The 26,064-nt window shown below is 40.3% G+C and overlaps 2 protein-coding genes across 3 annotated transcripts in view; both read right to left on the reverse strand.

Moving 5' to 3' along the window:
- Positions 1-884: 884 nt before the first annotated feature.
- Positions 885-18,969, reverse strand: rnf11b (ring finger protein 11b). Its single transcript, XM_083939711.1, has 3 exons — positions 18,475-18,969; positions 5,155-5,324; positions 885-4,141 (listed from the first exon to the last, which is right to left on the reverse strand). The coding sequence occupies exons 1-3, from the start codon at positions 18,595-18,597 to the stop codon at positions 3,970-3,972; spliced, it is 465 nt and encodes a 154-aa protein (XP_083795837.1). The 5' UTR covers positions 18,598-18,969; the 3' UTR covers positions 885-3,969.
- A 566-nt stretch (positions 18,970-19,535) lies between these two features.
- ttc39a (tetratricopeptide repeat domain 39A) overlaps positions 19,536-26,064 on the reverse strand; it is a 29,673-nt gene continuing 23,144 nt past the window's right edge. For both annotated transcript variants that reach the window (XM_083940363.1, XM_083940364.1), the window contains 9 exons: positions 25,834-25,901; positions 25,681-25,740; positions 24,365-24,526; positions 23,924-24,015; positions 23,649-23,769; positions 22,957-23,068; positions 22,620-22,734; positions 22,250-22,366; positions 19,536-21,958 (listed from right to left, as the gene is read on the reverse strand). In XM_083940363.1, coding sequence (XP_083796489.1) covers positions 21,844-21,958; positions 22,250-22,366; positions 22,620-22,734; positions 22,957-23,068; positions 23,649-23,769; positions 23,924-24,015; positions 24,365-24,526; positions 25,681-25,740; positions 25,834-25,901 — 962 coding nt within the window. In that variant the 3' untranslated portion in view covers positions 19,536-21,843. The remainder of the gene's footprint in view (positions 21,959-22,249; positions 22,367-22,619; positions 22,735-22,956; positions 23,069-23,648; positions 23,770-23,923; positions 24,016-24,364; positions 24,527-25,680; positions 25,741-25,833; positions 25,902-26,064) is intronic.

The following is a 26,064-nucleotide window of genomic DNA, read 5'->3' on the forward strand; positions in this document are numbered from 1 at the left end:
TAATCCGTAAATAGGCAGACCATAATTAAGTGAAGAAGTGTTCAAATAAAATATAAAATCATATTCAATTAATTCTGATACCATATTTGAGTCATATTCTGGATAACAATGGCAAAGAAAAAAAATAAATGAAAAGGATGGATTGCCTTGAATTGGCATCACCAAACTGAGAGCCCTTAAAGTGTAATTCAGGAGCAAAATCATCCCATGGTCTTTTTCAGCACTTGCATACATCAAATAAGACATGTTTATACGTGTAACAACTAGTAACGGGTAATCAGCAATCAGGGATACTCGCTAACAGCCGGACGTGGCTAACACTGATTAGCTCGGGCGTTAAATCTGCCTTTTTAACCACTTATATAGCTCAAAATAACACCAAAGCTCTGCAATAGCATGATAAGTGTCCCGACACATAAAACAAAACACCAATGGCCTCCTTCCTTTTGGATTGACTTTGCTAATTGACTTGAATGGACTTTACTACGAGAGAGGCTTGTACCGGGGCCAGTAGGTAACTACGTTGTAACGCCCCGAGCTAGTTAGCCGAGCTAGATAGCCATCAGTGTTAGCCACGTGACTCTCCGGGACTTATCAGTTAATAGTTTATACACAAAAACCTGTCTCAATGGCTTATTGATGCAAGTGCCGAAAAAGACCATGGGATATTTTAGACTGGAATCACACTTTAAATATAAGTTATACATGTCATGAAGAGTTTGATGTATATTGTTTTTCCATGTAGAGTCAGCGATTAATTACATAATTGTTATTTACAGAGTTCAGAAGTTATACAAATTGTAACACAGAGGACACAGAGGAAATAAACGACACCAACTAGCAGTTACGTTCTCTTGCAATATCTATTTATTATTTGCCTGTAGTACATAGCATATGCATATTTATGCTTACAAACGAGGAAATGTCTAACAAGCATCCATACACAAACACACAGCACACATACCCACAAACCACGCTGTTCAATCCTGTACTTGAATGCCGTAAATCCTACCTAAGACAGCGCTCATCATTCCGCTAAAAGTGGATCAGAGCCGATTAAAAAACATTCTGTACAGCTGTTTCATTGTTAGTGAAAACGCAGACACCCATGAGTCAGTTTCCGGGGAAATGAGCTCACTTTCTAACTTGGAACTGTGAGCACATTACCAGAAACCCACACAGGTCATGTTCAATGTTAGAAATCAAACATCTCATGAATCATAAATTATATCTCCTAAAGTGTAAATGAAGCTGCTCCACAAAGTGTCACACTAATGCAAGTACATGTAGCTTTGGGGGAGTGTGAGTCTGCACATGAATCAGTATGTGGATTCCTTTTTTTAGTTAAATTTCTTTGATTATTTGACAGGAAATACACACACAATGATACAGCCACGTTTGTTTATCCCCACAACCCAATGCATTGCCAGTCCCAATCAGGCTTGATTACATCCAGATTGAGATTTCAAAAAATAAATTAATAAAAAAACAAAGACTTTACAAAACTGTCATCCACTGTACTGCAGAGTGAGGAAAGCCAAACCAAAGAGTCAAGGGATGGGACAGAAATACACTCAAAACACTATAAAACACTGACATTCTTTAAGTAGTTTGACAGTGTAGTTTGACTATTTCCTTTATACCTTTTGTATTCTTCACAGAAAGGTGTGTACAATGACAGCTCAGCAGCAGTCGCAGTCTAAACTGCCCCCCCCCCCCTCCTCCTTCTTGTTTCTTGAAGTTTATTGGACTGTGCTCCACATTTTAGCAGCTGATACCAACCCTCACCCATGTGTAACCTAAGGCCATGAAGTTCCACCTTACTGATGGAGGACAATGTACAACATAAAGAGTTACGTAGATTAAAAGTACTGTGCAAAAACTAAGGTGCTGACTGCCAACTCAATCACCCCCAGGCCCGCGCTTTCTCAGACACACAAACACACACGCAGGTGTGCACACACATACACAGATCACTAAAGGCATGTTGTCAAACTGTGTTGGATCTGTATCATGCCCGCTACACAGTGGGGGCACAAATGATTTACCATTTCCTGCATAATTCAAAGTCTTTCTGACTCACCCGCATGCCAAAGTGAGCAGGGAGAAGGAAAGTAAAACTGGACTACTGTATTCCTTTGTGCTTTAGCAGTAAACTGGAAACTTGGGCTATAGACATTTTAAAACGAGATGAGGAGATCTTTTAGATTGAGGCCTCAACTCGATGTGAAGAGAATAAAAATGAGAGAGAGAAACATAACCTAAACCGAGAACACAGTCAGCGATGTATGAGGGCCTTTTCTGACCATGACAGATCAACAAACATCTTTACCCATACAACACTGACACACCCATTACCAGATCCTCCATCACCTTCCAGCGTTAACCGTTTACCCTGTTAATGTTTGCTCTAGGTCTGGTTGAACATGTTTGCACAGGATAGGATGCTGAGTACAACATAAAAATGAGCCCACCATTGTGTATGTTTTTAATTCTGTCCTTGACTTGTCCCTTAAATAACATGATTTGGACAAACAGGGACGCCAATTGATTAATTCAGTGAATTGTAACACCAGTAATAAATTGTGTTTCCACTCTTGGTCCACAGAGACGGTGGCTTTCAAATAGGGATGTGGGTAAAGTAAATCTTCTCTACTTCACTATGACATATTTACTAAATGCATATGGTCAACTGTTGTCACAAGTTTGATTATGAAGTGCAAATACTACTGAATAAATGATTTAATAACATGTGAACTTGTGCTTTGGCCAATAATCTGAGCTCTTACTGTGACTGTGAAGACAGTCAGGAGTTGACAGAAATGGTTTACCAGCTATCCATCTCATTAGTGACTAAAGCACACGCTGGATTTCCTTTTGCCATATCTGTGTTATACTGGTTCAAAGCCCTTATGCTGACTGACAAAACAAATACAGAACAGACTTTACAAAGTCACGGAACAATCAATCAATCCACAGACCAATCTTATTTTTCTCATAAAAGATCTATACAGACAGACAACTCCAGGTCCGGGTGCTGTGGACCAGTGGAGGCCTGTTGTGTGCCTGCAGAATATATGTGATGTTCATAGTCTTAAGTCTGATGTCCAGCTCTAGCAGTCTGTATATCACATATGTGCATCTCTTGGAGTTCTTGCAACAGATATGACTCTGCAAATCTTGTAGATCTTCTGAAGGGGATTTCTTTTCCCCTCATCTTGCAGTGTGACGTCATAGTAATCAGGCTTCAGCAGTCCAACAAACACAATCTGTAGCCTGATGTTGGTGGTCAGATGTCCTTCTTCCTGCATTCTGTTCATTTCAACGATGGGGGATGAATAAAGGAAGTGTGTCTCACTGGGAACGGTTGTGTATTCACACATATAAAAGCGGATCTTGGAAAGATTTCTTAATCATAATCAGTTAACTGTAATTCGTTCCTCTTGACTTCCCCTTACACCGCTATCCTCACATCCCCCATTGTCAGCTCCTGTCTTTTAGTCCTTGTCTCCATCGAGCTCCTTCCTGCTCGTCCTTAACGTCAACACTCTGTTCATTCCTCCGATCCTGTCCAGCAGGCATACTAGGGAACTTGTGCAGCAAACACACACGCACGCACGCACGCACGCACGCACGCGCAGACACACACACACACACACACACACGCACGCACGCACGCACGCACGCACGCACGCACGCACGCACGCACGCACGCACGCGCGGAGTTCATCCTAAATCTTTAACATCGTCACTGTTTATATCGCAAGCTTACTAATCCAGGATACAGGTAAGCAAGATGGTAGATGTGTGTACGTCCATTGGTGTACATACTGTATGTGCCTCGGTCCGGTCCACAGGTATCTGTAGGCATATTGTGTGTGTGTGTGTGTGTGTGTGTGTGTGTGTGTGTGTGTGTGTGTGTGTGTGTGTGTGTGTGTGTGTGTGTGTGTGTGTGTGTGTGTGTGTGCCTCAGTTGGTCTCATAGGAAGAAAGCAATGCGGCATCCACAGGCTCCATGCAGGAGGGGCAGGTGAATGATCTCATTAGCCAGTCGTCTATACAGTCCATGTGGTAAATGTGCATGCAGGGCAGGAACCGGATGGGGTCTCCATACACAAAGTCCATCATACAGATGACGCACCTGTGTACGTGAACACAAGTACATTTTGTTAGGATTTGCATATTGAATATGGAAAACACAAATATAGAAAAAAATGGAAGTTCAATAAAAAGTTCAAACATTATTTTGCCACTTGACACTATATGGACTTAAATGACCTATAGTATATTATTTACAGGGATCGACGGATCTTTTAAGGCCGATGCCGATACTATTTTTTTTTCATCAGCCTTAGCCGATGACCAATAAGGACTGCCGTTTTCCTTGAGCCGATATTTGGAGCCGATACTACTTTTGCTCCATCAATTTACATCATAAAAATTACACAATGATAACAAATGTTACGAGTCTCAATTTTAAAAAAAGGAATATTTAGTGAACTTAAAAAAGCTGTGGAGGCCTGTCTGTAAATAATGCCGGGAATAAACTATCGGCGAAGGCAAACATCTAAAAAAACGCAAATATCGGCCGGCTGATGTATCGGTCTATCACTAATTATTTAATTAAAAATGTGAAGGACAGTGCAAGTTTCTACAAATTACAATTATAGTAGATCAGGGAGTTTAAAGTCTTCATAAGTATAACTCCACTGATGAAATTTAACTATTTGCAAACTTTTAAAATGATAGAAACATGCACTCAAATATTGTAGATTATATAATACACACACGCACAACTTTTACAGCATGGGTTTTCTTTAAAATGCAACAATATCATATACCATAGTATGTATAACCATCCATCTCTGTATACTAGCAGTACAGGCACACTCATTTTACCAACTTGAAGACAATTATAAAACAAGTTTACAACACCTTGTTTATACAACAGCAAAGTTTAACTTGTTAAAATTCATAGATGGTTGTGACATTTTATGACTATGATTACATTTGTATTCTGTTCAGTGAATTTAGATAGACCTACAAACACCCTGCTTAGACAAACATCACTGCAGTGAAGCAATATCTCTCCTATCTGTGTTATTGTTTTTTAATGCCCACTGCTGAGTCAGACCACCAAGGGTTAATACTCACTCTCTAATCTTCTTCTCAGAGCCATCCCGTCCTGGGTCGTACACGCCCTTTGGGAGATGCTGGATGAGTCCAATTCGCTGGGCAATGCGAACCTGCTCCTCTTCTGTCAGCTGAGTGGCCAATCGGGCTTGGCTAGGTGTTGGGTGGTAGACAGGCACATGGATTTGCTCCTGCAGAAAGAGAGAGAGAAAAGACCACATTAAAAAAGTCAGACTAAATAAAGGCGCACTCACACTGTCCGCCCGTACCGTGCCCTCTGCTTTAGGGTACTTGTCCCCCCCTCCCTCGCCTCCCGCAGGCCAGGCTCGTTTGTACTCACACTGCCTGGGCCTCGGCGGAATGCTTCTTTCTGCCTATATGTCATCATGTCGTACCAAGTCACACGCATTGATTGACGTCATCGCGATGCGTCGCTTTGTTTACAAATCTTTCCATAGACCTGAGTTTTTGTGCGTCTTGTCGACTGTTTTTGTAAATTTTCATCTGAACAAATCTGCAGTAAACACTCCACCTCCGCATCACACCAACGTGAGCCTTTCACCGCCATTGTTTTAAATGTCTGCGCACGGTCCATCCTTCTTTTTTCTAAGTCCGAACAGGCGCACATAAAATGATGTCAGAACCGCCGTAGGCCTCGTGCTCGTACACTTGCTCAGGCTCATGCTCGTACATGTCCAAACGTGCTTTACAAAAGCCCACCTCTCCCAACTGGGCAGTGGCCGGCAAATGAAAAGCGCCTAGACGCGGTACGGTTGCACTCAAACTGGTCGAACGAACTAGACTTTACCCGTGAAAAGTGCTTGGGCCCGGTACGGATGGACAGTGTGAGCGCGCCCTAACTGTCTGGTGTGAAGGCTTTACTGTACAGAAGGTACACATTCTTTCTTTTAACATTATCTCTCTGAAATAGAAACATGCAGGAGTGAAAATCCAACAATAACTATTGCTAATAACTGATATAATCAATTATTAATACCAAGACAACAATCATTTTGTGCGTGTTGTGGCGTTATGATTGCAGGCAGTAGGTGGTAGCGTTTCCCCACATCTTATCCAAACAGCTGCTGCAGCAGAGGTGCACTGGCTTTGCTGGAGATAAGAAATGCTTTGAAAGTGGTACATAAAAAACAAACTTAACTGTGTAACTTCTTTGTTGGCTTTATATAGACCTGATTTATAATATATAATTAGATTAATAAAACACTTTTACTTTTATTTTATCACCACAGGACAGAAGTCTACAGTGTAAAGTGTCATGAAAAGGGAGCTCTGGCAAAGCAGATCTGCTGAGAGTCAACCATTAACATAGTTGTGAAGTCACCACAATAGTAAATCTATTCTAAGTGTAGAAACTCACTTTTCACGTTTGGTTTTAGTTGTGTCAAACTGAAGGCAAAGAGTATGGTTAACAGGATGTACAGTGTGGCTAATGACCAACTGAACCATTGGTTTGAAGAAATGCACGGACATGTGACTTAACACTAGATCTGTTATGCCTTTCTACCGCAAACAGTTCTTTTAAATCTGTTTTTACCGGATGTAAGAGCTGTGTCAGCCTGGTTAGTAGTGTTATGTGTTTTTTACATTTCCCCCTGCATTGCTCAGACATGAGATGGAAGCCACGGACAGTCATGTGCTAAGAAATGAGCTGAAAAGCCTTTTCATTCCTCACCGCTCCATCCAGCTCTCACTGCATTTCCTCTTCACAGACAATGCAGAGGAACGTCTGTCATTTAAACATATAGTGTGGTCCTCTCAGTCACCTGACTGTACCCAACCAAGCTCTTATGGCAGGCTATTCCAATCTTTTGTAATGCAATGACTTATTTTTATTCTTAAAAAGCTATCTTTTCAACTTAAATCTTTTCATAGAAAACATGCTGAACAATGATGACCAAGCTCTCTAGCAATGAGCCGCTAAGCACCGCAGCATTTTAAGGTATGAGTCGGCATAACTTTAGTAGCCGACACTTTCTGCTGCTCCCCTGACAGCCATTCCTTTTGTCCATGTCAAAAAGAGACGGCAGCCAGGCAGCAGCAATAAAAGCTACAGACAGCTGTAGTCTGTGTGTGTGTTAGGGTGGTTAACTGTGCAGCGGTCAGCAGTGTAATTGTTGTCATATGCCTCCCCTTCCTTCATACATTGTGTGTCAGCTGGGCTGTGACAACTGTTCATTATGTGACCTCAGGTTGACCAACAATCATAGAGATGGAGAGTGAGACAGAGGCAGTAGGCGAGGCTGGGGAGTTGAGAACAACTGCTGAAAACTGCTGAACCAGGCACAGAGCAGCTGAAACGACAGCCTGCAGACTGTGCTAATAGCTAACAGGGAGGAAGGTGAAGATTGTAGAATGAGGGCAGATATTTACCCTTGCTCAGAAGAAATTCACAAACAAGAATGGTAAAAGGCACTCTCTGACCACAAGTTCAAAAACAGGCGACGGTTTCAGCTTCAAGAGCAAAAGCACACAGCCCAAATTTCCCCCACGTCTGGATGTCTGTATTCATGTGTACGTGCCTGTGGCCATGTGAAAAAATGGGTTAAACTCACACAAGCCTCTTTCACTTCAACATCAATGGTTCAATTATCTAGGCAAGAGGATGTTTTTTGGCCTTCACACATAGATCTTCTACACTGACTCATTGATATAATCCACAATTTCATTCACCACATTAAATCACTGAAAAAGTTCAGTCAGGCCGAGCATTGTCTCCTGTAACACTTCAGTGTCACAGTTCAAGTTACATTGTGCATGTGTCATACCCCACAGCTTCCCAACCCTCATTTAATAGTCTTAAGATAGGGTCACCTTGATGGCTATGTAAAACTGCAATATGCAAAAACATAATCTGCTGCATGCCTTTGTATTCTGAGCACTGCTTTATTCTCACTCAAGCCATGATGTAACATTTACAAAACTGATCCTGGGATTGCAGGCTGCTAAAATAGAAATATATATGTGGATGTGGAAAGGGGCTGCAGACAGGCAGCATGATATCTGGGCAAAAAACTGTGTTTAACACATGCTGCAAGAACACCTTAGTGAAAAGAAATTATACATACAAAAAAGCATTTTCATTCATTTTTTTCCTGCAAAGTTCCAAACCTCAATCATATACCAAATGCAAAATGTGGCTTTATGTTTTTGTGCAACCTAAGCAGCATCAATATGCACTTAAAGGGAAGAAATATGAAGCGTTCACAGTCTCTGAAATCTTAACCCTTGTTCTAGTGACTGCAGAGTAACTAAATCTTTGAACCAGACCTGCAGACACCTGCAAGCATGCACTCAGTTGATGACACAGGCATGCACACAGACAACAATGGGCCGAGAAGAATGGACATCAGCATCACAGGATGTGTTTGTTGATGTGATAATGGGACAGGCTGCAGATAACTGTATGTGTATTACTTCATCATCATGCAAAGCAGGATGTTGGGGCGTTGTTGTAGGCTAAGGTTATTAACACTAGTATTTACACATAACACATGACGAAGCTTACACAAAGCCTTCACTGTTGCCACACAAAAAATGTGGATAATGAACATAATGAACATATCTTGGATGAAAAGGGGAAAGTGCATTTGAGGAGAGTAGCAGTAAGTAAATGACAAAAGATTTAAAAAACTATACATTTTTAATTATTTTACATTTTTTTCAGCAGCTATAAAAGGAAATCATGTCAGAGCAGCATCGACCAATCAAAACCAGAATCAGGGGAGTTAGGACAGTCTGGACCACATTGTAAAATAGACCCATAACAGCCTTTCACTCGCTGTAAAATAATGACTAAAACCACCTTGATCCTTTTGATTACATGAGCCAGGGCAGCCAACTGTCATTTGAAGTAGGATGAGAACTAAACTGGGAGAGAGAGAGCCACGGTGAGACAAAAGAGATATTTGAGTCCTGGTCCTTTTGGTGAGTGCTCAAGAACAGCAACCCCTATGTAGCTATGTGTCCGTTAAAGCCCATAGACTATGTAACTGACCTGCAGCACAATGGCTTGTTTGTCAGCACCACCTCCTCCACTCTCCCAGTGTTTCTGTTACCATATTAGGTCGAGACGGTAGGTTATCTGTCACAAGGGACTAGTGTTGCTTTCGTCAACGAAAATTATGACGAAATATTGTCGTCAGCAACAAAATAAAAACTATGCTAAAATGTCTCTTCATTTTCGTTGACCAAAACGAGGCGAAATAACGTTGTTTCGTCTCATTTAGTCACGTTATTATTATTATTATTTAGCAGTTTTTCTGTTTCCTGTGTCTCGTGTCTGGGTGACGTCACTTCCTCAATCCCCACACACTGCATTATTTCGATTCAAAAGATGCAGCTGCTGTGGGTTAGCGTTAACGACAACTAAGAAAGAAAAATGAGAACAAAGTCTGACGCAGAGAAAAGGGACCGATGGCCACCAGCCGGTGATTGTCTTTGGGAGAAAAAGAAGAAACAATTTCATTACATAGACGTGGAAAAGAAAAACGGAATGTATTGTGGAAAAAGATGGGGAGAAGTGCGACCACAAAATCACAGGAAAAAACACCACGAATCTTAAGAGAAATCTCAGGGCATTCCATAATGAAATTTAGGTAAGTCAAGACATTAACGTAACGATACTTTCTGTTTTAGAAAGCTCATGCAACATGATGCCAACTCATGAGGCTACGGTTAATGTTTTGAATTTTAACGCTAGCTTTAGACGTTAGCCACTGGAGCTGAGAACAAATGTGTGTGACTAGTGTGTGTATGTATATTTGTTTGTGAGAGAGTGTAACGTGGGTTAACGTGTGTGAGAGTGTAAAGTGGGCTTTTAGTCCCTACCTCTCTCTATAAGTGTACTAAGCATCCCTTGTTGGCCAAATACATTCACTAGTTTTGTTATTCACAAAGCAATCACACTGAACTGAATTTGGCATCAACTTCACTTTGAACAACCTATTCTAGACCCGTACATGCATGTAAACAAAAGATATTTGCATGGGTTTGGCTAAGAGAAAATGTTGGTTTCGTCAATACTACTAGTTACTTTTATTATATTGATTAAATATAATTGCATTACTAAATATATAAATTACAAATATACAATTTTCTTTGACTTAAACTAGACAAAAATAGCCATGGACAATTCTGACTAAAGTAAGACTAAAATGCTCAGACTTTTAGTCGACTGAAACTTGATTAGACTAAAAAGAATATAACCATGACTAAAACTAATAAAAAACTAAAATGACAGCTTGACACAAAGACTAGAGTAAAACTAAAATTAAACAGGCCGCCAAAAACAACACTACAAGGGACTCTCTGATGGGGTGTATCACTGCCTTACAAGGTTAAAAACCAACACTATTAGCCTTTGTATGACTTAGTCTCGTCTGTGGTTAAAGCAGATTACTGTTATCTGAACACAGTGAGTAAGTCACACTTTTTTCCCTGATTGTAGCATAACCTATAACATGGGTGTCAAAGTCAAGGCCCGTGGGCCGGATCTGGGCCCCGAATGAATGATCTTGGCCCCCGGGATGATATTTGATTAGTATCAGAACCGGCCCACACGCCACAGCCGCCTGCTGCTGTTTTTCACCAATGCACCAAAACTACATTACCCACAATGCAACGGTAGCCCGCAAACTCACTGCAGCGCAGAAAGTGGGTTCATTATTCATCGGCATTCAGGGCAGATGTCAACTTTCAGCCCCTAATTATTATATAAAATACGGTACACTGTGTTAGGTCTTGGTTCAACAGGTTATATGCATCATTTTAATATGTTTTAATAAACATTGAACCAGTCCGGCCCTCGGCTCGTAGCTAATTTGTTTTTTTGGCCCTCTGATGTATTTGACTTTGACATCCCTGACCTATAACAATTGCCATTTGGATGGAGGCACCTGCAGATTGCAGTAGCAAGTGGATTGCCAGTACACAAGCAATCCACACACGATATCTTTTATGGGTGTTGTTGAAAAGTACCATTTCTTGCAATTACAACACATAAAAGTGTGACAAATTATTTTATGTCACACTTTCATTCTTAAGCTATTGCATAGTATCTTAATAAGTCAAACTGTAAGGTGACCCAATATGGCAACTATACTTTGAGTTTTGACAACCAAAAGCTGATGCCTGGAAGCATGGCAAACACTTTCAAAGGTTAGTGCTGAGGTCTGTGAATGTTTGGATTCATGCTAAAGGAAAGTCCACAAGAAAGCTGAAAAGCCTCCTTTTCAGGATGTCTCAGACGGTTCTTCTCCCATGCCCTCCCTCTTCTCTACTCCCGGTTTGACAGCTAATTATAAGCCACCTCTAACGCAAACTTTTTTTCTCTCCCTATTTCTTCTGACCAAGCTGGCTGAGCTGAAATCAAACTGCTGACTGTAGGCCCTTTCATCTTGATTGCAATGCAGGTGGTTGACAGACTCCTCAATTGTATGTATCCACTACAGTCAGTGGTGTGTTCCCCTGGGTCCACTACACCATCTGAAAGAAGTAGTGGAAATAGTTGGCCTTGTCTGTGAGCAGATCAGCAGGCGCTTATTTGACGCCTTTTAAAACATTTCTTACCCTCTAGGCCTTGTGTTCACTAGGGCTGGGGGATATATACCGGTAGTAAGAGTTATATTGTTATATTATCGCCGTACCGGTATATTATATATAATTTTGATGTTGCCTTACGAGCGCTGCTGCTGCTCTCTGAGCCTACAAGCCATGTTCAGCTGCTGAGTCCCACCCCTCAGTGTTCATCCACTACGCTACGCATCACAGCAAACACTTGGCAGACACGGTGCAGGTGGAGAGTGAGCAGTTGGTTATAATAAAAAAAAAAGAATAACGCCTTTGTTATTTGGAGGTATTTCGGTTTTAGGATTCAAGACGAATAGCAAAGCAACGTGATTTGCAAAGCGTGCAAGAAAAAGGTAACGACAAAAGGTGTAAACACTGCAACTCTCTTCAGCCACCTGCAGCAAAACCACCAACTGCTGTATTAAGAGTGTGAAACTACACATCTCTCTTCCAAAGCAAAGCTCGTTGAAAGCTTCATTAATCAGTGTTGTGCCTTATGACCATAAAAGTAAGAAGTGGCGCGATATAACTAAGGCGGTGGCATTCCATATTGCCAAGGACATGGTCCCTATAGCCATGGTCCAGAAAAAGGGATTCATCAATATGTTGAAAGCAATTGACCCACTGTACCAATTGCCCAGCTGTAATCATTTTGCTAGGGAGGTTCTGCCAGAGATGTATGCTACCTGCAGAAAAAACGTAGCGGAAAGACTAGCTAAAGTGACACATTTTGGGCTAACAACCGACATGTGGACAAGCCGTACATGCGAGCCGTATATGTACTTAACCATGCACTTTATTAAAGATTGGGAGATGAAAAGCCTCCAAACGAGCTATTTTCCAGACAATCACACTGGTGAAAACATTGCAGAGGCTCTTCAACATGCCCTTGTTAACTGGGTGCTTGACGAAAAGGCACTCGTAGCTATAACCACAGATAACGGGTGGTGACAGTAAGGCGGTGGAGCTGAATGAGTGGTTAAGGATGCAATGCTTTGGTCACCGACTTCATTTGGCTATTGGTAAGTGTAGAAATAGCTTTAAAAAACTATTAGTTGCAAGTTACACTCACATAATTATGTATTTATTTACTTGTGGCGTGGAGTTAGAACTACACACATTAGCCGTTTTGTTCAAAATATCGTCATAATATCGTATATCGCCATTCAAACAAAAAATATAGAGATATGAGTTTTGGTCCATATCGCCCAGCCCTAGTGTTCACACAAAAGTGAGAGAAACAGTGGAAAAGGCTGGGGTGTATTAAGAAAGTCCACATTCCGTACATGCAAACACACAAAATGAATGAATCTTTCAAAGTCTGCAAGGTGTTACAGCCAATAAGGTTAGGCCATACAACACACACACACACAGGGGTGCCTTATGCCTCATAGCACAGTCCAACAGCGATGAGTCAGCACTTGTCTCACCAGCTGCTTTCCAAATCACCACACAGACACGTGTTTTAAGCAACGCACACAAACTGCAGCCTTCACAAAATCAGGCCCAAACAGAACAGCACCTCCCTTTGCTTTGTAGCCTCCACCGTTTATACGAAACAACTCTCTCGCACGCACACACGCACGCACACACGCACACACACACTTTGAAATCATTTTGACAAGACATTAAATGACCCACTAAGTGGTTGGCTCAGAGCTGATCTAATCCACTTCAAGGCATACAGTAGCTTTCAACATCTATCCACCCAGTTCTAACCTTCCTATGTGTACAGAGACCAAAGCTACATGGCCTGCAATATACTGATATTAAGCTAATTAAGACTATGCTAAACAAACACCATCCATGTTCAGTATCAGTATTTTCTAATGAAATTACCTTAAACTAAATTAACTAAATGCTAGATAGCTTTACAATCAAGTTAGATACAATTTTCATAGCTGCTACATGTCACATTATATATATGTTTTGCGTCTATATTTTGGAAGATTTCTATACCACTGGGTGAATTCTGATTAATTATTGGGCTAGTAAAAGCCAACTGGTAACATTACATCTAGCCTTGCAGATGCCTCTCTTGATGTCACTCTGATCCGTGTCAACGTGACAGTCAAACTCAAGTAGTAGCAGACATTTATAGCCTTCAGTGTGTGACTGAAGAGTTTAACTGTTTTACATGCACTGTGTTCGTTGAATGATATTCACTTCATTTAAATTTTCAGTGTCATTCATCACTCCCCAATGCACCGTTTCCATGCTACCTATTTAGCCGTTACATACATTTCCAGCTGGGAATGATTGTGAAAACATGTCAAGTCCAAGTAACTGGGAAAGAGATCCTTGACACCAGCTCCCCAAATGCCATCTCGTTGTATATTTCTGTTAGAAGCTATTATCAAATGCTTGAGTCTGAATCACGGCCACTATACAGTGCTGTGACAAAGAATTTGTCCTGTTCGTGATTTATTCTATTTTTGCATATTTGTCACACTTAGTTGTCTCCGATCTTTAAACTAAATTAAATAGATGACAAAAACTGAGACCTAAAACCCCAGAATTCCCCACTTGAAATGCAAATCTTATTTTATAATTAAATAAACAATAACAGATCCGTCTGTGATTTTATTGTATTTGCAATGTGATGACTGCTTTTCTAAACATAATGACTGGATGGGAGATTTTTAATGAAAAATTCCCTTTTATTCTAACTTGTTACTAGACAAAAATAATGAATCAACCCAGTCTTCCTTGTTTGTGCATTAGGGGTCTAAAATCAATATATACTGTATACATTTTCTGTAGGTTAAGCCCAGCCTCTCATGTTGTCTTTCAGTATTGGGTTTTCTGTTATCATGTTTTTCACCATGACTATCAAAACTGGTCCTCTGGTATAAAGAGAGACCTCAAGCAAAGTGAGAAAACAGTAAAATTCAATTTAAAGTGGAGTATAGTGGAGCCTTTAGTTCCCTTTCTAATGCCCACCACTTTCAAAGTGCATTAATCTGAACTGCAAGCACACAAAAGTGTGCGCTGTGTTCTCAGGCTGGGTTCAGCTGGTGAAGGTACTAAAGACTGGCAGGTCTGAAAAGGCTCTTTATAAGTAGGTTTAAACTAGTTAGTTAACCTCTTGTGAAACTCCGTCAGTATAAACAAACTGCAGACAGATTTCCTCAACACAGCCAAAAGCTTAGGTAGAGCTCTCCCACTAAGCAATATGTTTGTGTCGTTTATTACACCATCACTCCTTTATGACACCAGAGCTGCCTGCTATGAACTAATTACACACTGCTTAATGCCAGACATGACGAGTTCATAACAAGGTATACAACAATGGTGCAAACTGATAATAAAAAGATTAGCAACAACAACAACTTGAAATATTATCAGGAAAAAAGTTTACATGAACTGAGTGGCATATACTCATGTTGAAATATGTTTTAATCATGCGATGGACCAATTCTTTTTTTCATTTGGATGATCAGAACAGTCTTTAAGGAGAGAAAATACTGCCAGAACAGCAGAAAGTGTTTTAAACAACCTTCTGTTCACCACTTAATTATCCTTTACATAAGGTTACCTTTGTGACCTGAGAACGCCAATACATTAGAGGCTAGGGTTGTCACAATACTAGAATTTCAAACATTTTCGATACCACAGGGAGAAAATTACAAAAAATTAAGCAGAATTTTTAAAATAAAGATCAGAACAATACAAACAACATCAAGAACAACACTTCTAAAAGGTTGTCTGACGTTGTGAAAATAAGAAAAAAAACACAACTGCAGCGTGTAAATAAATATGACATATATTTTCAAACTCTTGTCTGTTTTATTGTGTTGTATAGCTCAGGGTAGTCTGTGGACATTAAATGATTCCATGAAGGAGGTTAAACCTTGGTGTCAGTTGTTGAAAGTCAGGTTTCTCCAGTCCAACGTCTCTTAACATTAGATGGGCAAGACTTGGGATGTAAGCTGCTTAGTTCTGCCGTTAACGTTAATGTTTATTATTAAACGCTAGCTGCTAGCGGCTTGTATTTCCCTGGTCGTTAGCCTCTTGTGCTAAATACTACCTTACGGCACTTTTGTTTGTTAATTTTCTACTTAAACTAGTGGTGAAGGTTCTCCTGTAGCAGCGCTATCTTTGATCAGTCAGCTCAGAATTGTTAATATGATGAACCTGCGTTCATGTGCTCAGAGAGACACGGTGTAGCTTCTGTCTTGTTTTGTCTGCAGGGCTGCTGGGTGTTTTACAGGTCAACTGGAGAAGGTGGAGGCTGCACTGTTGAAGGAAAAAGTATCGATATTCTTGCAAGTTAGTAGCTAAATCAGATACTAAATATTAGTATAAATAATTTTTCCAATTTTTTTGACTACCCTATTTGAGTATTTTGAGTTTAAGGCACAAAATGGGGTCAGAACTGACCCTTTTTCTTTTGAAGTTTTGAACCAGTAGGGATTTGCAGACAAGTATGTTAGGCTTTACATACATAACAAACAATAGTAATTGGAAAGAATTCTGATATTTATCCCATTTTCCACATCCAGTTTAACTGAGTCTGTCCTAACCCTCTATATGAAAGCAGGGTATGGCAACCTCTACCTGTCTAAGAGTGGCAAGTAAAATTATTGGACTAAGCGCAAGCGAGCGTAACTATCGCAGCACATCAACACACTCTGTCTACACCGAATCTGTTAAATATGCACTGAATGTGTGGAACAAGCTGTAAAATATGTCCCTGTAAAACAGCTACAACTACCGTGAACTAGTGGACTCCCAATGCGTTTAACAAATAAAGAGGCAGCAAGTCACTTCCCATGCCTTTTTCACTCTTCCACACATGATGCGCTTTTGAAAGATGAATACAGACTACAGTACCGTACCTGCTGGTATCGAGAGCTATTTCCTTTCACACAGGCAATGAATGTGCATGCTAGTTGGCCAATGGCTATAATCTTTGCAGTGTTTTCAAGTGAAACCTTTTGACCAAGACACAGTCGGCCTTCATTGCCACTAGGTCTTTGATGTTAGCTCGTTGTGTCTGGCTAGAGATGGTTCTACTAGCCATTTGTCAAGCTGAACATCAAATGAATATCACCTGTTGTTTCACTCCATGACCCATTTCTTCTGTACCTCGCAATAGAACTGGTGGAGAGTTAGTTTTAATGAGATTTTGTATTATGTGACTGGTATTGTGTTTTGTTTTGATAACTTGTGTGATTGCAGACTCCTTGGCTTATCTAAGCATCAAACATAATTTCCCAGAGTAGGACAATAAAGCTGAATTAACCAAAATGGAGTTAAACAATTATGAATGTCAAAATGTTTGCTTGAATATGATAGATGACAAGTGTCTCAGGCAGTAGGGCAAATGTTCCCCTTTATGTTTTCATCTATGTTGGTGATAGTTACAGACTTGTGTAATTTTCTACAATAAAAAAGCTCTTATGGCCTGAGACTGCAGTTCCCTATGATGTAAAAACACTTATTTCAGATCTATAGATAAGCCTTAGCTTAACCTATTAACAGGAAAACTCTGTGCCAAGGCCTTACATAATGCATACCAGTCGCCTCTCAACTAAAAAAACACACAAGAGAAGGGTTACACCATGAATCATATTTACAGCTACAACATGACCCGGTCTGTTTGCAGCTGATCTAATTCAGGAAATAAGGACACCAGACAAACAAAGTTGCTGCCCTGGAGGGGATCAGTGAAAGAAGCAGCTGAGCAAGTTATAAGATCCAGTCTTTTACAAAAAACCCTCTTTAATGGAGAACTAGGGTTTGTTTCAAGTCAATTGAAAGATATTACAGTTCTGTAAAGTGGCATAAAAGAAGTATATGATCCAAAACTACGTGGTTCAGTGGCTTTGAATGAAGACTACAGACAGTGATGATATTGTGCTGCTATCATATCAGTGAAGGATGAATCATAATATGACTACAGGGAAACTGTAGACAGAGACAGATATAACAAAGCTGATTAGTATCAAAGCCACGATGAGGTCAGTGGCCCTGGTTGCTGGCAAAGGGAGTTGTTGGATCTGTAAACAGCTGATCTAGCCTCACAAATTCATTGTCTAACACAAGGGTCTTCTGCATTTTTTAGGCCAAGGACCCCTTAGCTGAAAGAGACAAAGCAGGGACCCCCTAGTACAATTATTGTTTTAAATTGAGTTGCGTATTAAATCGGGCCTAACAGCTAGGGCGGCCTAAAGCCTATACACACAACTTTTTATGGTGCAAACGATACTAAGACAATTCAATTATCATTATTAATATTTTCCTAGATTTATAAATCATATGTTAATGTTAAACATACATTTGGAAGGCCCACTGATTCCTTCAGCTCAAGAGTATCAGTGCATGGCTGCCTTGCCTATAAACCAGTAAGCATATCATCAAGGTTGTGTATATGTAAATGTATTTTTTTATTTATTTCACAAATTAATCTTTGTTTTTAATTTTGTTGTATGTTGCAATCATGTTAATGTATATTTTCAGACCCTTTTTTTTTAAACCATGGAAAGATTATCAAACAAGTTGGCGGACCCCTTGCAGTAGCTCTGAGGACCCCCCAAGGGTCCCGGACCCACTGTTGAAGATCTCTGGACTAACACCTTGGTGTCTCTTCTTCCTTTTCTATCCGCTACAGATATAAATTGAAGATTGGGTCAGACCTGCCACAACATCACACTACATCATCAAAACTTCAGATATTTGAGTTTGTTAAAACAAAACAAAAACACAATGTCGAGCTTTCATCGCTCCAAAACACTTGGTGAAAGTTACCTGATAGGGGGGTGGTGGCTCCTGGTCGGGGTCAGCACCGTCTCCGTAGCTAGCCCGGTCCGACTGGGATTCATGAAGCAAAGAAATATCATCCGAGGTCGGGGATTTCAGACAGTTTCCCATGTCCTCACCTCTTCGGTCAAACTATCCCCTCTCTCTCTCTTCGGTGTCGCTTCACTAACGGAGATGTTCACGGGCCACTTTCAGCAGCAGAGAAGGCGTTTCTCCATACAACAGCTGATGAATGTCCTCTCCCAGGCGACGGGAGGGCTGCTCGGCTCAACAACAACAAAACATCCCTGAGCTAGCAGCTAGCCACACAAAGAACTAGCCTGCACAAAGATCTCGTTAAAATAGCATCTACTCTTGTAACAAAATGACTGAAACAACCCAACAGACTTGTGTAGGTAGCAGCGAAACGAAGAAAATATTAATATCCTTCATGTAAAACCGATAAACCTTACCCCAGTTTTCCCTATCTGAACCCTCCCTGGCTGTCAGGGACTTTCCAGTTTGCAGCTGCTGAACAACGATAAAAAGGTGGCGATGTAGCAACACGAAGCCCCGCCCCATTCTCAGACACAAGCCAATGAGATGTGAGCTACATCCAGGAAGCTCTTGTTGGCAGCCAATCAGATTCGGGATCACATTGCCCTTTTGCTGAAACATAAACACAAGCTAAAAATCGATAAATGACTCTTTGTAATTGCAATTTCAGGGCCGTTTTGCTATTACCAGTACTGTCTTGAAAGTATTGCATGGCCACCCACTCTTTTACTGGGCTTTTGATAGTCAATTTAAGCTCTCTTGGTTTTCAATTTCAATAAAATATGATGTGAATTATTCCCTCTTGTGTGTCTTATCCCCGGCTGCCATTGCCTTCATATCAACAAGATGAGATGACTTTACTGTATCTAGAGGGTAAGGTCATATGAGAACAACGAGTGCACAGATTTGCAAGCAAGAAATGCCTCTTTGTTTTGTAAATGAAACCACTTTGTCTGTACTCACTGTATTTTGTGCTTCTGTCTGTGGTGCACAAATGACAAAAAAAGACAACACAGTGGGATGTGTTTTTTAGTTGCTTATCATTTCATCTTAAATTACAATAGAAACATTCAGTATGTACAGGAATGTCATTCTGCTCAGTAGTAACCTTGCCCAATAAAATACGCTGATTGTAAACATCACAATGCCACTAAATTTGGTTAGGTTTGGTTGGTTTCTTTCAGATATATCCGCAAAAACCAAAGGAAAAAAGAAATAAGCTAAATTAATGTTAATATGTTACTGAAATATTCCACAGAGCTGTTAAAGCAATATTGAAAGTACATATCCTTCACCATTAAAATACATTGAAACTGACTCCTAGTCATAGTCTTGAATCCCAAACTTTACCCTACTCGTGAATAAATCAGCAGTGCTCTAATTCCAACACTTGAGACACCATCTGAGTTTCTAGGTTTTGGACACTCTTTGTTGCTGGGACACAGAGGTGACCCCTTTCTGTCTTGTCATCAATCATCGTTACAAGTGTTTGTTCATATACAGATTATTATTTGACACAGGAGTGGGAATATGGTGTCCATGTCCTTCTATGTAGTATGTAGTTATATTCAAGCATGGCTGATACAGGAGTAGCAGGAAGACTGTGGTGGTTCCTGTTTGGAGCTTCTTCACTCACTAAAGATGCAACAGGCGGACAAGCATGCAGTCCTTCGCAGCTCGGCTTGAATGGCCTGTTTGTTCAAGCTCAAGTACTGTTGGAGCCTGTCCCACACACCAGGAGGAGAAAAGGAGGGAATCGGCCTTTCAGAAAAAAGACACATTCATCTGCCCTCTTAAAACGGAACAATTGATGTAAAAGGTGGCATTTACAGTATATAAATGTAAAGAACAACTCTCACTGCAACTCTGATTCCTTGACTCTGGAGAGTTTGCTTAACTGGCTGATTTACAAAGCTCTGTGCAAAAGCTGTTACATGTAACTGTAAATACAACAGGATTGCAGATTTCATTATTTCTTCAGAAGGAGACTGAAAGAAAGTGTTTCACATACAATACAATCGTGTCTTTCAACAGTTTCAATAGTTTTCAAGGAAGGGAAGAACGTTTAAAATAAGCAATACTCCCTGTGAGAAACACAATGAACCAAAGCCTATGTAGTGTAAAAGTGACAACATATAAATCATTTATCTATTAGGTCATATTGATTTTGATCAAATATTTAAATATAGGCGAAACCTACGGAACAATACATAACAGTCATATGGTGAGTTGCATGGTATGATATGTACCTTATGTCAAACTATGTCAACACATAACTTATGTGCCATCTCAAGGGCTGGGTAATGGTTCTTTCGACTGAAAATAACCAAGTACAAAGTAGAATCAAAACTTCCCCGCTCAGACGATACCTGCATTCGATTGGCGCTGCAACTAATGATTATTCTCATTATTGATCAATCTGTCAATCATTTTCTTGATTAATGAATTAGTTGCTTGGTCTAAAAAATGTCAGAAAATGGTTAAAAATGTGGATCAGTGTTTCCCAAAGCCCAAGATTACGTCTTCAAATGTCTTGTTTTGTCCACAGTTCAAAGATATTCACTTTACTGTCATAGACGAGGAAAGAAACCAGAAAATATTCACATTTAAAAAGCTGGAATCAGATTTTTTTTTGATTGATTAATCAATCATCCAAATAGTTGCTGATTAATTTAGTAGTTGACTACTAATCAGTGTAGCTCTGTGGAGTTGCCAGATCAGCATGCCAAGATGCCACCAACACATTCAAAAGTATGGCTATGAAAGGATTTTAAAAATATTAAATTAAGTATTCTATTGGTATCGGTATCACTTTAAAACATGACTAATACCAGTACTCTTAATGGATACCCAGCCCTAGTCATCTCCTATCTATGTCATTTTATCAATAATCTCTCATTTACATTAAATTAAAGATGTGGGAGAATTTTAAAGCAACCAGGTCAGATGGTGCTGCCGGCCAGGTGGCGTTGGTGTCAGTAATTATTCAGTAATTCCAACTCTGCCACCCTGAACGGGGCAAATTTTGACCCTGGGGTAGTAGAGGAGGCGATCTGCAGTATATATACTACACAAATGTCACCTTGTTTCCTACCAGTATGGGTGGCCACAGTGCTAGACAAACAATCTGGCTAGAAGCAAAGCTTTCATAAATATAGGCACAGTTCTCAACTTGTCTCTATTTGAAATCACACAAGGAAGTGGAGTTCAATATATCTCTGGAAGAAAGGCAGTCTAGCCGTAGCAAACCTGCCTCAGCCAGTCAGGGCCACATAGAGAAACAGAAAACTGTCTCTGCTCCAGTGTGCCCTCCTCTGTCTGTTATGGGCTGGAGGGAACATGGATGCCGTTCTCCACCACGCCCTTGGCCTTGTGCAAAGCAGCCTGAATACGGAAGTGCGTCCGTGATTCCATCGAGTAGTTTTTGTAATTTTGCCTGAAACAGAGCAAAATGGTAATTTACAATCACATCGGGGGTAAATCTCAATCTAGATTCTTATTTCACACACTGGCATCATAATAAACCCCAGAGATAAAAGGGTTTGGCATATTTCATTTTAAGAACAAGTAAAAAGTGAAAACTCGTAGTTATATGTGGTGTGAAAAACAATAAGGCATATTAAACATTTTATTTAATAAAAAGAAAGTGTATTTTTAAATTTTATTTTAAAAAGCTTCTCCGTGAGTATAGATGAGTATAATATGTTTTGCTGGTGAACAGACTTACTTTGCGGTTTCTAGGAGTCTGATAGCTTCAGCGGTTCTGCCTTGCTCCAGACACAGCAGGCCATGCTCCAGCAGGGCATTAGGAACCAGGTAGTGGTCGTACTTGATCTGAGACTCACTGCAGATAATGTCCAAACACAGTGGTTACTGTATATGTGGAGGTGAAGTCAGAATGACAGAAGATTTCCTTCAACTGTTCTGATGTTTGTTTTTCAAAACAGAACTTCCTTCTTTAACAAAAGGATGCACAATGAATATGATGGGGCTAATTGGTGATGACACACTGCAACAAAGTAGAGCATCTGTTTTTCTAGTTTGGTATAGCATGCTTATTCTACACAGGTCTGTGCACATTACTGAGAGGGGCTTACTTGCAGAGGACCAGGGTGAAGTAGTGTTCGGCCTCCTCTTGATGCCCCAGGTGTTTGAGACACAGTCCCTTCAAGAGGCTCAGCAGACACTGATCATCTATGGTGAACTCAGACCCTGACAAACACACAACAGGACAGTAAAACAGATTACAAAAAAGGTACAGTATGAACATTCAAAAGGATTAAATAAGTCTCTGACATGCCAACAAAAAACATAGCATCTTAAATAAATGCAATCCAGCTCAGCATATTAATATCAACATACATTAAATGAGAAATGAAATTTTTAATCCATTAAAATGATCATGATAAAATGATTGTGATTAATTTTGCATACTCTGGCTGCTCTCCAGTTTAGCCTGTGCTTCATCCAGTGTTTTCAGCATGCCTTCTGTCAGGTCTTTGTGTTTGCCAATGACTGTGTAGCCGTTCCAGATGTACATCATCTCCTAGACAACACACAGATACGCCGAAATCATACAAAATCAAACATAAGATAATTTTAATGGAAAACATAAAAAATTCTTTCTCTGAGACAAAGCTCAGCTCTTTATGGATTTGACTTAACCAAAGGTTAGACGTAATACCAGTTCTATGAGCACAGTTAGGTATTAGATGGTAGGTCATACCCATCGAGCGAGACTCCAAACATACACCAAAGTAGTTAAGGTAGGGTAAACTTCAGCACTCGTGCTCAATACTGGACCAGTGTCCAAAAAACATTGTTGTCATTAGCTCCTTAGACAGAATCACATGGGGGGAGGGGTAAGGGAGGGTCCAGGTTGAAAAATGCATATTTATTTGAAAAAATATCCCCCTTTAATGCTAAACCTTAACTATTTCGTGAGACTTCAAATCTAGGGTAGGCATCTAGACACAACCTGTGTTTGACCTCATTTTTTTTACTACAATGTCGCAGGGTTCAAATAACTGTGCGCAGTATTCCCGTGTTGACGTTCGACGGGTACGAGCAAGCATATACACAAGTAAAACAGTGCAACATTTCAAACACCGACGTCCAGTACTGACCAGTGGAGGAGCTGGAAGAGGAATGGGGTTTTCTGCAAGGTAGCGACGGGCTTTCCTGATAGCAAACTTCTCTGTTGGTAATGACTTGCCCGCTATTTTCTGCTTCAGACCTGGGACCTGCCTGGAATATAATAAAGTATGCACATACATATCAGTACTGTAGTATAGCGAACATACAGTATTTGACACATAGTTTCTAGTCATTCTATTCCCTAAGGATGAGACTGGGGTATAATAAATATGTAACTGCGTTTCACTGTAGTTGCTGTGAGTACCTGAACAGAGTGAACGCAGTCTCCCCAAAGGTTAGGCAATCATCCTCAGTCAACATGCTGAGGTAGGCTGCTTTCATATAGGCATAGGTAGCCTGAGGGAAGGGAAAAAGTGGTTACTATTGCAATCCCATCTTCCCTTTTTAAATGAGATGAGGAGAGAAAAAATATGACTGTGTGGAGTTTAGAGAGTCAGACCAGGGCTGCAGAACTCAAGTATATAGTTTTGCTTTAATGCATGTAGTTTCAGATACTAAAGCTTGACTCAGCTTTCTGTCTCTTACTGGAACAGGAGGGGACTGACCCACCACAAAATGCACTAGAATTGAACCAGGTAGCAATTTCTGTATAAGGTACAGTATATGTCAATCACTCCACCACTATGACTATTTTTGTGAATCTAAGAATATGGCTGGCGTCAAATCCCACACAGCAATGGCCCACCTTGGACCAAGTGTTCTCCTTGCTGAGCAGGTCAGCGTAGAAGTAGGCCATCTTCCAGTGCCTCTTATATGTGAAGCACCACATCAGCTCCCAGTAACACATGTGGTGGAACTGCTTCCACTGCTGCTGAGCCTCGCAGCACTCCTCAAAACGATTGATAGCCTGGAAACACACAAACCATTTAGGATCACACCTTCTTAAAACATATTCAGTGCACGTTAATATGTAGTGAGCAATTCAATAGGAATCATGTTTGAATGGGTCAATGATTATGTGTAGAGGAAACAGAGGACTCAACTCATAACTCTTTATATACTTTATCAGTCGATGAAGACAAAGCCAGTCGATGGACGTTAAAATTGGAAGAAGTGACCTGAACTCAAAGTGTTGGGATTTTAACACCAAGTGTATAGACAAATATGTCTTCCTGCCATGTTAAAATATTGTCTGTCTGCCAGGTTTTAGAAATAATTAAAGCCCTACAGTACTGTTGCGTGTGGGAGGTGTTTCTTTTCAGTTTGGTAATTCTTGTTCTTGTGCCCTTGTTCTTTGTTTAGCAGGGGGAAATTTGATCCAGTAGTAAATACATGAATTCATCAACTCCAGTGGACTTTTAATTCACGGGGCAGCAGTAGCTCAGTCCGTGGGGGACTTGGCTTGAGAACTAAAGGGTCGCCGGCACAAGTCCCCATTTGGACCACGTAGCGTAGATATGTCCTGTTTGCATGCATGTATATTTCAGGGCTTGTGCGTCTGTATGTGTGTGTAATATATATAATAACAGAGTGAAGACGTTGAATTTCACCTTGGGGATTAATAAAGTATGCCTTATTCTTCTACATATTTGCAATGTAGTACAATCCTGTTCCCAAAACAGTTGGGACGCTACACAAAAATCACATTGAAACCCCATATTTAATTGAAAATAGCACAAGACAAAATATAAATGCTGAAACTGAGAAATGTCATTGTTTTGTGAAAATTACTGTATATGTACATTTTTAAAATTGAGGCTAGCAACACAATCCAAATAGGTTTGGGCAGTGGCAACAAAAGACTGTAAAAGTTGAGTCTTTCTGAGGTAAAGATGGGGGGGGCTCACCACTCTGTGAAAACTGCAGTGGCAAATAGTGCAACAATATAGGAATAATGTTTCAAGACTCAGCTCTCAGTAAAAAGATGATAATTTAACAGACTCATGCAATCAAATTCAAATACAGGAAGAAAACAATGAAATGATGCAAAACAATTTTTGCACATGACAAGTGCCATTTTTTTGTTTCGTTTGTTTGTGTATAGAAATGAAGGACACTCACAGCATCCAAGTTGCCTTTGATCTCCTCTATTCGACCAGCGAAGAACAAGAAGATGGATCCCTAGGGAAAACACAGCCCACAGTTTGTTTGGGAACATTTATAATTATGCATGAAATAAACAAAAAACAGACATAGTGTTTCATTCTGGCAAACCTTAGGATACTTTTTGAGATATGGCTGCAGCAGTTTCTCTGCATCTTTAACGTCTCCTTCTCCAGTGCCTGCGAAACACAAACAGAACAGAAGCAGCTAAAATCCTTGTTTGCTTTTGAGGTTGGTTGGTTGGTTGGTCCTAGCTGTGTGTGTGTGTGTGTGTGTGTGTGTGTGTGTGTGTGTGTGTGTGTGTGTGTGTGTGTGTGTGTGTGTGTGTGTGTGTGTGTGTGT

Source organism: Echiichthys vipera (assembly GCF_963691815.1).
Source record: "Echiichthys vipera genome assembly, chromosome: 3".
Lineage (NCBI taxonomy): Eukaryota > Metazoa > Chordata > Actinopteri > Perciformes > Trachinidae > Echiichthys > Echiichthys vipera.

What these genes read in the sequence shown, in the direction of transcription:
- rnf11b (XM_083939711.1), bottom strand. Translation starts at nt 18,597, where the DNA reads ATGGGAAACTGTCTGAAATCCCCGACCTCGGATGATATTTCTTTGCTT. An exon ending in AGCCACCACCCCCCTATCAG is followed by an intron (nt 5,325 to 18,474) that starts GTAACTTTCACC and finishes CTCTTTCTGCAG; the next exon opens with GAGCAAATCCATGTGCCTGT. An exon ending in TCTGAGAAGAAGATTAGAGA is followed by an intron (nt 4,142 to 5,154) that starts GTGAGTATTAAC and finishes TCACGTACACAG; the next exon opens with GTGCGTCATCTGTATGATGG.